Source organism: Rhinolophus ferrumequinum, unplaced genomic scaffold (assembly GCF_004115265.2).
Source record: "Rhinolophus ferrumequinum isolate MPI-CBG mRhiFer1 unplaced genomic scaffold, mRhiFer1_v1.p scaffold_20_arrow_ctg1, whole genome shotgun sequence".
Classification (NCBI taxonomy): Eukaryota; Metazoa; Chordata; class Mammalia; order Chiroptera; family Rhinolophidae; genus Rhinolophus; species Rhinolophus ferrumequinum.
In genome coordinates, this window is record NW_022680385.1 from 25,566 (window position 1) to 41,505 (window position 15,940).

At 42.2% G+C, this 15,940-nt stretch overlaps 2 protein-coding genes across 2 annotated transcripts; both read right to left on the reverse strand.

Annotated features, from left to right (window-relative positions):
* Window positions 1–1,770: 1,770 nt before the first annotated feature.
* LOC117019957 (ferritin heavy chain-like) lies at window positions 1,771–2,319 on the reverse strand. Its single transcript, XM_033102198.1, has one exon. The coding sequence runs from the start codon at window positions 2,317–2,319 to the stop codon at window positions 1,771–1,773; it is 549 nt and encodes a 182-aa protein (XP_032958089.1).
* Window positions 2,320–7,513: 5,194 nt separating this feature from the next.
* LOC117019958 (ferritin heavy chain-like) lies at window positions 7,514–8,130 on the reverse strand. Its single transcript, XM_033102199.1, has one exon. The coding sequence runs from the start codon at window positions 8,060–8,062 to the stop codon at window positions 7,514–7,516; it is 549 nt and encodes a 182-aa protein (XP_032958090.1). The 5' UTR covers window positions 8,063–8,130.
* Window positions 8,131–15,940: the final 7,810 nt, after the last annotated feature.

Consider the following 15,940-nt stretch of genomic DNA (forward strand, 5'->3'; position numbering starts at 1 on the left):
GGGCCCATAGGGGTTCATCACATCAGTGTGGATGTGAGAGAGGCTGAGTTTTTAAAGGGGAAGAGGAAAAAAACAATAAGTAGATCTACCATTTCCTTAAGGAATCTTTTCATTTTTGTAACTGAGAAATAATTTCTTTCTACCCATAGCCATGAAGACAAGGTAATGGTTTAACTCCTCTCCACATCTTGCAAGGAGAAAGCAGAGGGCACACAGAGTTTAAGAACAGGCTGATTTGGAGAAACACTCTGAGCAGACACAGCTGGCTGTGGTCTGGAATGAGGTCATGGTCCAGGTGGGGCCAGGAGCCCCCTGCCTGTTCCAACACCTCAACCCATCCTCTAATGTTAGGTTCCTTGGGCTTGGGCTGGCTGGGCCATGCTGTGTCTCTCTACTCTCTTTAGGGTGAGCTTAGCCAGTCCCGTGACCTCAATGCCCCCTATAGCTGATGTGTCCCACATGTGTATTTCCAAAGGTGACATCCCAACTGAGCTCAAGATTCATTTTTTTTCGGCTCTCTGCATGACATTTCCACTTGGACATCTAATGGGCACCTCAGATTTTACAGGCCACGCCTACCCCACTGCTCGTGTTCCCCCGTATATGTCCCCAGATTAATAAATAGCAACTCTTTCAACCCGGGTGTTTAAGTCCAAATATCAGAACATGCATTACTTTTCTCAAGTCCCACTAGTCACCTCTGGTCCTTTAAGAAAATCTTGTTTATTCATCCAAATCTGTCTAGAATTTGTCTATGTCTCTCCATTTCTACAGCCTCCACTCCAGTTCACACCCTTTGTCTCTCACCTGGACCAGCTCTGTTATCTCCTATCTGCTCTTTCAGGTTCCACTCTCAACCCTCGACATTCTCCAAAGCAGCCAGAATAACTGATTTAACATTCAGGGGGAATTCTTCTACTTAATATTCAATATTCAATATCACAATTTTGACCTCCAACCACGAATTTGTATTTTGAGCCCTCTGGTGGTAATTTTTTGTATTTATTTATATTTTCTGGCACCCTGTTGCTTTATAACAAGAATTGGTACCAATGAACTAGAAATCTCACCTGCCTGTATTCTAACACACGCCCAGCATTGGTGCCCACAGAAAGTCAGCCCCACGTCTATGGGAAAGCCGGCCCTACCCACAGGTACATTATCACTGCAGCCCAGGGTGAGCTCGCCAAAGAGGTGTTCTGGCAAGCTGGCTTCCAAGGCCCCCAATTTGCTACCTAGAATTAACTGATACCATTTCAGATAAAGGGAAGAACCCCTTTATTTTAATCCCTGCCCAATCCCATTCTCTTCACTCTTCCTCCACAGGCCACCACAGTCGTGATTTCAGACCATTTTTTAATCGGTTTACCGTGCACACACTTACAGATACCAGGGCCCCAGGCCACCCATCTCAGCGCACCCCCACATACCACTGTGTTTATAAGGCAAACATTAACTGTATTTATCTGGGACCCACGAAATACCTCCTCGCTCCATCCACGGAGATCCGGAGCTGCATGTGGATGGGGCAAGAGTGGTTGGAGAGGCTCCCGGACACTTGTCTTAATCCTGAGAAGGTGACGGTTTTGCACACACCAATCACCCAGACACCATTATTTATTTGAATCAAGAACCATTAACTTTATTGGAAAAAATGGTACAACCTGAAGGAAAAGGTTAAACGTTTTGCAAGGGAAATTCTGCAATGTGCATTCGAAACACGGTGACCAGGGGAAGTCACCCAATGGCTATAGGGCAGGCAGTCCAAGGTCAGTTATTGTCGCTGTCACGCACAGCGAGCTTAGCACACAGGTCCTCTGCCAGGCCGGTTTCCAGGGCTCCCATCTTGCGCAAGTTGGTGATGTGGTCCTCTAGCTCTTGGATGAACTTCATTTGCTCTAACAGGTAGTGACTCTTGAGGAAGTCGCACAGGTGGGCGTCCTTCATCTCGGTGGCCAGCTGGTGCAGATCGAATAGGCTCTGGTTCACGCTCATCTTCAGGTGGAAGGCGCACTCCATGACGGTTAAGGCGTTCTCCCAGCAGCTGGGGTCAGGACTGTAGATATCCTGCAGGCTGAGGCGGCCCCCGCGCTGGTTCTGCAGCCACATCAGGCTCTGGGCATGCTGCAGCTCCTGGCTGGACTGCTGCAGGAAGAACTGGGCGAAGGGCTTCCAGGCCACGTCTTCGCAGTTGAAGTAAGAGGCCATGGTCTCGAACTTGTGAGAGGCATAGAGCTCCAGGGAGATCTGGTAGTTGATGGCGGCCTCGCATTCGGGGTGGTAGTTTTCGCTGACAAACGGGGGCGGCGCGGTCGTCATGGCTGGAGGTGCGGGCCCAGGCGAGGGCGAACGCGGCGGCTGGGCCTTGGAGTGTCGCAGGAGCAGGCGACCAGGGCAGCCAGAAGCTGAGTCCACTGGGGTTTGCCCAGGTACCTCAGCAAACTCCCGGAATGGACCAGGAGGACGCCCTCTGCTGGGCTGCGAGGCAGGGCGGAAGCTTTGGGAGGGGACCGGAAATGAGTTCCCTTGAGGGCTGGGGGGCGGGGTGGAGGCCTTTGTGGTTCCGGGGGGGAGGGGCCAGGCGAGGGGGCTCTGTGTTCCAGGGTCCATCCCAGCCTTGTGAGCGCAATGGACTCTGTGCCGAGCACTTGGCATATAAAAGTTTTAATTTAGCAATTTATTATTTTCCAAGGACTTTCTACTATTCTGGTTACTCCCTTTAATAGCACCCTGATCTCATGTAAAAAAATAAAAGACAATTATTCTTAAAATTGTGAGAATATTCATTTCCAGTTTTTGGTAAAATTCTCTTCCTTTTCATGTTACATATATATATATATATATATATATACACACACATGCATACACATATATATATATATTTGTGTATATGTGTACATATACATGCAGACACACACATTTGGATATATGTATGTATATGTAGATATATTTATAAATATGTAAAATTTTGTCTTCTCTGTTGAAACAAGTGCTTGTTCATCACGGTGTTCTCTTCCACTTTCGTCAAATATCTGGCAAATATTTGTGCTTTCATATTTGAGAGTAATGGGCACATTTGATGGCCCTAGGTAATTGGCATGGATCTGATCTACAGTTGTGAAGTCCATTTTATTAGCAGGCTTCTCCTCTGAATGGGAAGGTGGATGACTGAAATATGAAGGGGGTAATTTTGGATTACATTGCATGGAGGTTGCAGGTAGGATAGGGACCCTCCCAAACGGCAAAAGCATGGAATTTCTCTCACTTTGGAAGACTCCTGTGGATCTCTCTTGTAGGTAGATGTGTTCTTCTGTTTTATTTCCCTTCTGCTGTGCAGGTCGGCTTTGTCTCTAATTTGCTCTATTTTGGGTTTTCTTCTTCCTCAAATAATTCAATGTTTTGGAGTATAGTTTGGGAGATTAAAGAACATCCAATGCCAAATGGTTTTGTCCAATGTAAGTAAGGTTGGGGTAGGGTCAGAGCCGGACAGCAGCAAACAGATCAGTTGTTCAAAAGGCAGCTCTTTAATGTCACGGTCCACCCAAGAACCTCTCCAATCCTTTGAATTCACAGACTCTGTTCTTGAACTTTCCTTGTATGTGCTTGCCCTTCTGTTGCAGGTATTTTGAATTGTCTGGTGTTATCGGTCTGGAAGTGTCCCCTGTTTCTATCGCCGGACTTCCTCATAATGGCTGGTTAGCTATCTCTATCTTTGCCAGTTAGTATGTTGAGATCATTGTTTCTGTGTCCAAACCACCACCATAGATCAGTTATATCATTTTTCCCTTTTTAGAAATACAAATACTCATTTTTTAAATAGTTAAGCATTCACATGACTCAAAAGCCACATACTTCTACCCTCTGTAGCCAACCAATGAACTATTATGGTTATAATCAGGAGAAGAAAGGAAGAAAAAGAAGAAACAATCCTCATGTTAAGAAAAAGTACAGAGTCATAAGAGAGGAATGTCTAGAAACATTGGTTTAGAAGCATATGATTTTCGAGGGCACATGGAACAATGACCAAGACTGACCTTATTTTTGGACCATGCAACAGGTCTAAAAAATTTTAAATGGATTTAAATCATTTTTCAGTAAGTTTCAGGTGTACAAAACAATGTACTAGTTAGACATTGACAGCCCTCCCAAAGCGATAACCCCCCCAACTACTACCCTTCTGACACTGTATATAGTTGTTACAATTCCATTGACGATATTCCCAAGGTGTACTCCGCATTCTGTGAAAATATCTATGTCTATCTATGTATCTATCTGTATACACACACACACACACACACACACACACACGGTGCTAAAAAGTGTATGCACTATTTAAGGAAGGAAAAACCTATTAAAATTGTAGTATTCAATATATACCGATAACAAAAGATGAAGATAACTCAGGTTTGACTTCTGCAATTACAAGAGGTGCTCAAAATGGTTACCATCAGCATCCAGACACTTCTAATTATGGCAAACTACTTCTTGAGCAACACTGACCAAAGTGTGCAGTTGTATACATTTTTTGGCACCCCCGGTGTGTGTGTGTGTGTGTGTGTGTGTGTGTGTGTATGTGTGTGTAATTATAGTTGACATTCAGTATTCTTGAACTTCAGATGCAGGTTTATATCACAGTGGTGAGACACCTACACAGTCTGTGAAGTGGTCTCCCTAATAAGTCCAGTGACCATCTGGCACCCTACATAATCTTTAAACCGTTATTTATTTTATTCTCCAAAATGCATTTCCTATCTCCATGGCTATATTGCGATGAGAATTTGTACTTTCTAATCCCTTTACCTTCTCCCACATCCCCACTCTCCTTCCATCTACGAACCATCAATTTTTTTCCCTATATCTCTGAGTCTATTTCTCTCTTTTTTTTAGTCACGTATTCTGTTCTTTAGATTCCACATATAAGTATGATCATATGGCATTTGTCTTTCCCCGTCTGACTTATTTCACTTTGCCTAATATTCTGTGCGTCCATCCGTGTCGTTGCACCTTAAGATTTCATTCTTCTTTATTGCCGACTAATCCTTCAGCTGGGTCATGAGGTATTTCCATTTTATTTTATTTTATCTTACTTTATTTAATTTTTTTTTTTTTTATTGGGGAATGTTGGTGAACAGTGTGGTTTTCCAGGGCCCATCAGCTCCAAGTCAAGTCGTTGTCCTTCAGTCTAGTTGTGGAGGGCGCAGCTCAGCTCCATGTCCAGTCACTGTTTTCAATCTTAGTTGCAGGGGGCGCAGCCCACCATCTCATGTGGGGATTGAACTGGCAACCTTGTTGTTAGGAGCTCGCTCTCTAACCAACTGAGCCATCTGGCTGCCCCCAAGATAGTTCCATTTCCAATTTTCTGAGGTACCTCCATACCGTTTTCCATAGTTACACCAATTTGCAATCCCACCAACAGTGCACGAGGGTTCCCTTTTCTCCACATCCTCGCTAGCACTTGTTTTTGATTTATTGATGATGATAGGCTTTCTGACTGGAGTGAGGTGGTATCTCATTGTGGGTTTTATTTGCATGTCTCTAGTGATTAATGAGATTGAACGTTTTTTCATGTCTGTTGCCAATCTGTGTGTCCTCTTTGGAGAAAGGTCTCTTTATGTCCTCTGTCCATTTTTTAATAGTGTTGTTTGTTTTTTTTGGTATTGAGTTGTATGAGTTTTTTATAAATTTTGGATATTAACCCCTTATCAGATGTATCATTGGAAAATATCTTCTCCCATTTTGTAGGATGTCTTTTTGTTTTATTGATGGTTTCTTTTGTTGTAAGAAAACTTTTAGTTTGATGTAATCCCACATGTTTATTTTTTTCTTTTGCTTCCCTTGCCCAGGGAGATATATCAGAAAAAATATTACGAAGGATAATGTCTGCAAATTTACTTCCTATATTTTCTTCTAGGAGTTTTATGGTTTCTGGTCTAACATTTAAGGTTTTAATCCATTTTGCATTTATTCTTGTATATGGTTTAAGGAGGTGGTCCAGCTTCATTTTTTCTGCATGTGTCTCTCCAGTTTTCCCAGCACGATTTATTAAATAGACTGTCTTTACTCAAATGTAAATTCTTGCTTCCACTGTCATAGATTAAATGGCCATATTGGCATGGATTTATTTCTGGGCTCTTTATTCTCTTTCAGTGATGTACGAGGTGTGACAATTAAGTTCGTGAACTCAGTCTAGAAAAAGTGCTACATACATCTTTGCTGAATATCACTATGGTCAACTTCGAAGTATTCCTCTTGGGAAACTATGCACCGATGTGAGTGCCTAATCCACACTTCAAAGCAATTTTGGGACTCTCTCTGGAATGGTCATCAGAGCAGTTCTCATATTACCCTTGATATCCTGAATGTCATCCAAATGTCTTCCTTTCAATATTTCCTGTATCTTTGTTAAACAAAGAAATCATCGGGGTCAAATCAGGTGAGTAGGGAGGGCTTTCCAATACTGTAATTTGTTTACTGACTTAAAAACTCCCTCACAGACAGTACCGTGTGAGGTGGTGCATTGTCCTGATGCAACAGCCATGAATTATTGGCAAAATGTTCGGTTCAACTGAATTTTTCAGTTTTTTTAGTACTTCCAAATACTAAACTTGGTTAATTACAACCAGAATAACTGACTTCACATTTAGGGAGATTTCTTCTACTTAATATTCAACTTTAAATAGCACAATTTTGACCTCCATTGAAGAATTTGTATTTTCAGCTCTCTGGTGGTAATTTTTTGTATTTGTTATTGTTTCTTTTTCCTTCGGTACCCTGTTACTTTATAACAAGAATTGGTACCGTTGAACTAGAAACCTCACCTGCCTGTATTCTAATACACGCCCAGCATTGGTGGCCACAGAAAGTCAGCCCCACGTCTATGGGAAAGCCCGCCCTACCCACAGGTACATTATCACTGCAGCCCAGGGTGAGCTCGCCAAAGAGGTGTTCTGGCAAGCTGGCTTCCAAGGCCCCCAATTTGCTACCTAGAATTAACCGATACCATTTCAGATAAAGGGAAGAACCCCTTTATTTTAATCCCTGCCCAATCCCATTCCCTTCACTCTTCCTGCACAGGCCACCACAGTCGTGCTTTCAGACCAGTTTTTAATTGGTTTACCCAGCACACACTTACAGATACCAGGGTCCCCGACCACCCATCTCAGCCGACCCCCACACACCACCGTATTTTTATAAGGCAAAGATTAACCGTGTTTATCTGGGACCCACGCAATACCTTCTCGCTCCATCCCCAAGACCTGGGGCTGCATGTGGATGGGGCATGCGCGGCTGGAGAGGCTCCGGGATACTTGTTTTAAACCTGAGACAGTGACAGTTTTGCACACACCAATCACCCGGAGACCTTTATTTATTGAAGAACCATTAACTTTATTGGAAAAAATTGCAAAACTTGAAGGAAACGATTAAACGTTTTGCAAGGGAAATTCTGCAATGTGCATTAGAAACATGGTGACCAGGGGAAGTCACCCAATGGCTATAGGGCAGGCGTCCAAGGTCAGTTCTTGTCGCTGTCACGCACAGCGAGCTTAGCACACAGGTCCTCTGCCAGGCCGGTTTCCAGGGCTCCCATCTTGCGCAGGTTGGTGATGTGGTCCTCTAGCTCTTGGATGAACTTCATTTGCTCTAACAGGTAGTGACTCTTGAGGAAGTCGCACAGGTGGGCGTCCTTCATCTCGGTGGCCAGGTGCTGCAGATCGAATAGGCTCTGGTTCACGCTCATCTTCAGGTGGAAGGCGCACTCCATGACGGTTAAGGCGTTCTCCCAGCAGCTGGGGTCAGGACTGTAGATATCCTGCAGGCTGAGGCGGCCCCCGCGCTGGTTCTGCAGCCACATCAGGCTCTGGGCATGCTGCAGCTCCTGGCTGGACTGCTGCAGGAAGAACTGGGCGAAGGGCTTCCAGGCCACGTCTTCGCAGTTGAAGTAAGAGGCCATGGTCTCGAACTTGTGAGAGGCATAGAGCTCCAGGGAGATCTGGTAGTTGATGGCGGCCTCGCATTCGGGGTGGTAGTTTTCGCTGACAAACGGGGGCGGTGCGGTCGTCATGGCTGGAGGTGCGGGCCGAGGCGAGGGCGAATGCGGCGGCTGGGCCTTGGAGTGTCGCAGGAGCAGGCGACCAGGGCAGCCAGAAGCTGAGTCAGGGGCGGTTTTCCCAGGTACCTCAGCAAACTCGCAGGATGGACCAGGAGGACGCCCTCAGTTGGGCTCTGAGGCAGGGCGGAAGCTTTAGGAGGGGTCCGGAAATGAGTTCCGTTGAAGGCTGGGGGGCGGGGTGGAGGCCTTTGTGGTTCGGGTGGGGGAGGGGCCAGGGGAGCGGGCTCTGTGTTCGAGGTTCCATCCCAGCCTTGTAGGGGCAGGGGACCCTGGGCTTAGTACTAGGCATCTAAAAGTTTTTAATGTAGCAATTTCTTATTTCCAAGGACTTCCTAATATTCTGGTTACTCCCTTGAATAGCACCCTGTTCTCATGTAAAAAAATAAAAGAGAATTATTCTTAAAATTGTGAGAATATTCCTTTGAAGATTTAAGTAAACTTCTCTTCCTCTTCGTATAATATATTTATATAAATATATATAAATATATATAAACATATATACTCATACACAGATATTTTGATATATGTATATATGTATGTTTGTATATATGTATGTGTGTGTGTATATATATATATATATATACACACACACATATGTAAAATATTTTTCTGCTTTCCCGAAACAGCTGTTTGTTCATCATGATCATCTCTTACATATCCTCAAACATCTGGGAAACAGTTGATATGTGGTATATACACCAAAAACAGCAAAAGAACAAGACAAACAAATGAGAAACAAAAACTCATAGACACAGACAATAGTTTAGTGGTTACCAGAGGTAAGGGGGTTGGGGGGTGGGAGATGAGGGTAAGGGGGATCAAATATGTGGTGGTGGAAGGAGAACTGACTCCGGGTGGTGAACACACAATGGGATTTATAGAGGATGTAATACAGAATTGTACACCCGAAATCTATGTAACTTTACTAACAATTGTCACCCCAAAAAACTTTGATTACAAAAAAAAGGAAACATTTCTGCTTTCATAATTGGTAGTCATGCACACATTTGATTAGCCTAGGTAATCGGCATGGATCTGACCTACAGTTGTAATGTCCATTTCTCTACCAGGCTTCTCTGAATGGGAAGGGTGAGTGAGTCAATTATGAATTTGTTTCTTTTGGGGATACATTGCAGGTAGGATAGGGAGCCCCCAAATGCCAAAAGGATGGCATTTGTCTAACATTGGAAGACTTCTGGGATCTGTCTTGTAGGTAGACGTGCCCTTCTGTTTTATTTCCCTTGTGCTATGCAAGTTGGCATTGTCTCTGATTTGCTCTATGTTGGTTTCCTTCTTCCTCAAATAATTCAGTGCCTTGGAGTGCAGTTTGGGAGATTAAAGCGGATCCAATGCCAAATGGTTTTGTCCAATGTAAGTAAGGTTGGGGTAGGGTCAGAGCAGGACAGCAGCAAACAGATCAGTTGTTCAGATAGTAGCTCTTTAACGTCACAGTCCACCCAGGACCCTCTATAATCCTTTGATTTCACTCACTCTGTTCTTGAACTTTCCTTGTATGCCCTTGGCCTTGTGTTGCAGGTATTTTAAATTCTCTGGTTTTATCGGTCTGGAAGTGTCCCGTTTGTATAGCCGATACTTCCTCATAATGGCTGGTTTGCTATCTCTATCCTTTCCAGTTTGTGTGTGAGGAGATCAGTCTTTCTGTGTCTAAACCACCACCATAGTTCAGTTATATCATTTTTCACTTTTTAGAAAAACAAATACTTAATTTTTAAATACTTAATGCATTCACATGACGCAAAAACCACATTCATCTACCCTATGTTGGCAACCAATGAAGTGTAATTATTATAATCAGGAGAAGAGAGAGGAAGAAAGGGAAGACACAGTCCTTAAGTTAAGAAAAAGTGAAGAGACATGAGAGCAATGTTTAGGAGCATATGATTTTCGAGTGCACATGGAACTGTTACCATGTGACACCTTATTCTGCACCATGCAACAAGACTCAATAAATTTAAATGGATTCAGATCATGCAAGGTATGGTCTCCGACCACAATGGACTTAAAGTAGACATCGTTAAGAGCAAGATATGTGAAAATCTCAATATTCGAAAGCAAAGAATACATTGTACTTCTGAACAATCGGTGCAGCAAAGTGAAGATCAAGGGGATGTGAAAGATTATTTGGAACTCAGTGTAAACTGAACATGACGTATCCAGATTCATGGGATATAGCTAATCCAGTGCTTATTTGCAAAATTATGTCACTAAAATCCCTATATTAGAAAAGAAGGAAAGTCTCAAATAAATTATCTAACTTCCCACCTTAAGGAACTGAAAGAATGAGGGACAAAATAAATCCAAATCAAGCAGAGGGAAGGAAGAATTTGTCCTAAGTCAAGAAGTGTTTTATGATCTGGGACAAAGCTACGATGTTGAGGACCCTGAATAAAGCAAGGGTGAAAGCATGTCTGCTCTGACTGGGGACTGGCCCCAGGGAGAGGCCAGTGGGTCAGCTTTAAGGTCTATGGTTGGGCTTCAAGTTCTAATGATGGCTTCTTATCTATCACCCAGGAGTGAAATAACATGAAGAGAGCATTCCAAAAAACAAGGGATTTTACACTCCCTCAGGGGAGACAATGTGGTTAAATTAAATTCACCAACAAACACTCATTAAGTTCTGTCTGTGAGGCTCTGTTCAAGATCCACTACAGAGGAAAGACGCCTTCACTTACTAGCTGAGCGGTTTCAGACACTGGTACTACTCTGAAATCACTTTCTCAGATATAAATTAGGGAAGATCCATATTTCACAGGGGTGTGTGAATGACACACACAGAGTCTGGAAAGAACGGGAGACAATACCTCACATAGAGCACACACGTGGCACATACTGGGTATTTAAAAACAGGGCGGAAAGATGGGTTTAATTTTGAATGATGTTGAAAACGGCCTTCTGCTCGTACTCTGCTTATATCTGCTAGGCACAAGAATCGTAACTAGCAGGACGTCCACAATGGAGCTTGAGCATTAATGCTGTGTTTACTTATCAAGAAGCTAGCGGTGGGGTTCACAGGAAATGTCATAGTTTCTGCCTCTGGCTCAATTATAACAGGGTTCTACACTGGGGTTGCAAATCTGTTGCCCTTATCCTCATGGTTGCAGGGTGGCTGCCCTTGCATCTGGCGTCACATCCTCATACCCGCATGACAATCAGAATGACAAGACCAGGGGCAAAATGATTTCTTTTCACAAATCTCTTCACTTTATCCAGAAAGGCAAATTTTATCAGAAATCTAGTGTATTTCTGTTTATATCTTAGGTCAAAACTCAGTTGTTCGACCAAACCTATCAGCAGGAGAGACTACAAAAAGAAGCATCTTGAACTAGGAAAAACACTTTCATGATTGATTCAGACTGATTATGATTTGTGCCAAGGGAGCGGAAAAATCCAGTGTTCTCTTAGTAAGTAAGAGGGACGAGATGCCTTTGGATGAGAAATCAAGAGCGTCTGTCATACTCTCTTTCCTGAGATACTGGATTAAATAGTAAGCACCTTAGATTCAATTAATTCAAGCAATTGCTTTCTCTTCTAGCGAAGCGTTGTGGTGGTAGAGAGAAATTGATGGTAAAACTGCATTTGGACATACACAAACAATTGAAATATTAAAAATACTTGGCAGTTTTAGGTGAATTTAGGACCTGTTACTATAGACAAGGGCCAGCAAACATTTCAGTGAAAGACATACTAGAAAATATTTTAGACTTTGTGGGACATATGGTCTGTCTCTCTCTCTGTCTCACCTGATAACTACGTTTGTAGTGCACCCCAAGCAATAGGATATATGTAAATAAGTCGTCATGGCTCAGCTCCAATAAAATTTCATCACAAAAACAGCGAAACTTACAGCAAGTTCTTTTGTGGATATCAGCAAAATTATTCTAAAGTTGGTATGGAGAGGCAAAAGACACAAAATAACCAACATGATATTAATGGAGAAGAATAAAGTTCTCTGACACTACACGACTGCGAGACTGCCTGCAAAGTGACAGTAGTGGAGACAGTGTGGTATTTGTGAACACATAGCCCAGTAGGCAATGGAACAAACTCTGAACTCAACAATAAGAAAATGAACAGGCTGGTTTTATAAATAGCCCAATGAACTTAACGGACACTTCAGAGCACTAGATACAAACATGTCAAAGAAGCACACGAAAAGATGCTCCATATCATGTGTCATTGGGGAAATACAAACTAGAACAATGAGGTACTGCTACATCGCTGTGAGAATGGCCCAAGTTCAGAGCACTGACCACACCTAATGCTGACCAGGGTATGGAGCAAAAGGATCTCTCATTGATTGCTGGTGGGAGAGCAAATTTGTACAGCCTGTCCGGAAGACAATCTAGTGGTTTCTTACAAAAATGAACACACTCTTACTATCTGACCCAGCAGTCGTGTTCCCTGGTATTATCCAAAGCAGTGGAAAATGTATGTCCACTCAAATCACCTGCATGCGATGTTTATAGAAGCTTCATGCACAATGGACAAACCTTGGGAGGAACCAAGATGTCTTTCAGTAGGTAGATGGATAAATCGGTCGTGGTATATCCAGACAATGGAATATTAATGAGCTCTGAAAAGAAAAGAGATACAAAGCCTTGAAAAGACATGGAGGCAACATAAATGTGTATTACTACGTGAAAGAAGCCAATCCAAAAAGGCTACACACTGTATAAATGCAACCATATGACATTCTAGAAAAGACAAAAATATGGACACGTTAATCAAAACAGTATGGCATTGACATAAAAACAGACACATAGATCACTGGAACAGGACAGAGAGCCCAGAAGTAAACCCACACATATGTGGTCAATTAATGTACAACAAAGGAGACGTGATTATACAGCGGGGAAAGAACAGTCTCTTCAATAAATGGTGTTCGGAAAACTGGACAGCCGCATGCAAAAGAAAGAAACTTGACTAGAATCTTATACCATACACAAAAATCAACTCAAACTGGAGTAAAAGTTTGAATGTAGGACTTGAAACCATAAAACTCCTGGAAGAAAACATAGGCAGTAAGCTCCTGGACATGGGTCTTGGCAATGGTGTTTTGGATTTGACACCAAAAGCCAAGGAAACAAAAGCAAAAATAAACAAGTGGGACTACATCAAACTAAAAAGCTCTGCGCAGCATAGGAAACCGACAACAAAATGAAAAGGCAAACTATTGAATGCGAGAAAATGTTTGCAAATCATACAGCTGACAAAGGGTTACTATCCAAAATATATGAAGAAGTCAGACAGCTCAACGAGAAAAACAAACAATCCAATTGAAAACTGGGCAGAGGATCTGAATAGACATTTTTCCAAAGAAGACATACAGATGACAAACAGGTACATGAAAAGGTATGCAACGTCAATAACCATCAGGGAAATGCAACTCAAAAGCACCATAGGATATTCCCTCACACCTGTTGTCAAAATGACAGGGAAGAACAAGTGTAGGCCAGGATGTGGAGAAAAGGGAACCCTCGTGCACTATTGGTGGGAATGTAAATTGGCTGTGGGAGATTACTCAAAAAGTTTAAAATAGAACTACCATATCACCTTTCAATCCCACTTGTGGGTATTTATCTGAAGGATTGAAAACAGTGACTCGAAAACATATATGCACGCCCATGTTCATTACCGTATTATTTTTGATAGCCAAGACATGGAAGCAACCTAAGTGTTTATCATTGTACTCATGGATAAAGAAAATGTGATATCTATATCTACATCTTGATCTAGATTTAGATATAGAACTAGATACACACACACCCCCACACACAAACACACACACAAAATGGAACATTATTCAGCCATAGAAAGAAAGAAATCTTGCAATTTGGGACAACATGGATGCACATCAAGGTTATCAGGCTAAGTGAAATATGTCAGACAGAGAAAGACGAATATGTACCATATGATTTTACTTATATGTGGAATCTAAAAAACAAAAATCAATAATGATAACAAAATACCCCTCCAAAGTGTACTCATTGTTACAAAGAATAGATCGGTGGTTGCCATTGCAGAGGTGGAGGGTAGAGGGGTGGGCAAAACGATTGAAGGTGGTCAAAAGGTACCAACTTCCAGTTATAAAATAAGAATGGAGTCATGGGATGTAATGTATAGCATGGTCACTATAGTTAATAATACTGTATCAAAGCTGCTAAGAGAGGAAATCTTAGTTGTTATGGAAGAACAAAAATTGGTAACTGTGTGGTGATGGATGTAAAGTAGAAGACTTACTATGGTGATTATTTCACCATATATACAAAAATTGAATCATCATGTATGTACTTCAAAATTAATAGTGTTGTACATCAATTATATCTCAATTTTTAAAATATGGAGACAGTAACAAAGATCAGTGACTGCTAGAGTTTCAGAGGGGAGGAAGGAAGAATCGGTGGAGCACAGGGCACTTTTAAGGCACTGAAACGATCCTGTATGGTACTGTAAGAATGGATACATATCATTAGACATTTGTCCAAATTCATAGAATGTAGGATGCCAAGAGGGAACCCTAAAAAAAACTATGGTCTTTGGGTGATTATGATGCATGAATGTAGTTTAATGAATGTAGAATCAGTTGTAACAAATTGACCACACTGGTACTGCATGTTCACAGTGGCATAGAGTGTGGCATGTGGATGCTGGGGTATAAGGGAAATCTCTGTGCCTTCCTCTCAGTGTCAGTCTCAACCTAAAACTGCTCTATAAGAAAAAGTCTAAGAAAGTTTTAAAAAGCAAAATAACAGAAGTGGGTCTGATTTGCCATGCAAGCCATAGTTTGACAGCCCATGGTATAAGATTAGTTAGTGATAAAACAAAATGAGAAAGAATGTGTGTGTGTGTGTGTGTGTGTGTGTGTGTGTGTGAGAGAGAGAGAGAGAGAGAGAGAGAGAGAGAGAGAGAGAGAGAGAGAGAGAGAGAGAGAGAGAGACAGAGAGAGACTGTGTATTACATCAAATGAAAGGTTATGAAGTCCTTTGGATATTTGAGGGTTCCATAATTTTTCCCTAAATAAACGACCAAACAAAACAGAAATAGACACATAATATAGAGAACATTTGGATGGTTGCCAGATGGAGGGGTTGGGGGATGGGTGAAGGGGTGGGGCGATAAGGAAGTACAAATTGGTAGTTACAAAGAGTCATGGGGATGTAAGGTATAGCATAAGGAATATAGTCAATAATTTGGTAATAATTATGTATTGTATCAGAAGGGTACTAGATTTATTGGGGCGATCCCTTGGTAAGTTATGTAAATGTCTGATCACTGTGTTGTTTATCTAAAACTAATATAATATTGTATGTCATCTAATTGAAAAATAAAACAACTATTTTAAAAATTGTACTTGTTGTTGAAGTTATAGTACGTTTTTATGGTGTTTGGTTCAGTACTTATACGACGGTGTGGCCCAGTGAGTTATTAAAATGGAGGCATGGGTGTTATTTTCAGACACCCCACGTGATTCCAAAGTGCAGGCCCCTGTAACAACCAGAGTGCTAAAGGGTGCTTCTCAGAACTCTCTGTGCATATTCATCACCTGGGGTCCTGTGAAATGTACATCCTGGTTCAGTAGGTCTGCGGTGGGGCTTAAGACTATTGTGCTTGTAACCAGCTCTCAGGAGAGGCTGAAGAGGCTGGTTCACACAACACACTTTGAGAGGCAGGTTTTAATTGTCGGAGAAGCCTAGGTCCTGCCCCCGAGACTGATGTCATTGGCCCGGGTTGTGTCCATACCGTGGAGAGTTTTAAAAGGTCTGCAGCTGCTTCTAATGTACAGCAAAGCTTGAGAATCTCCATGCGAAG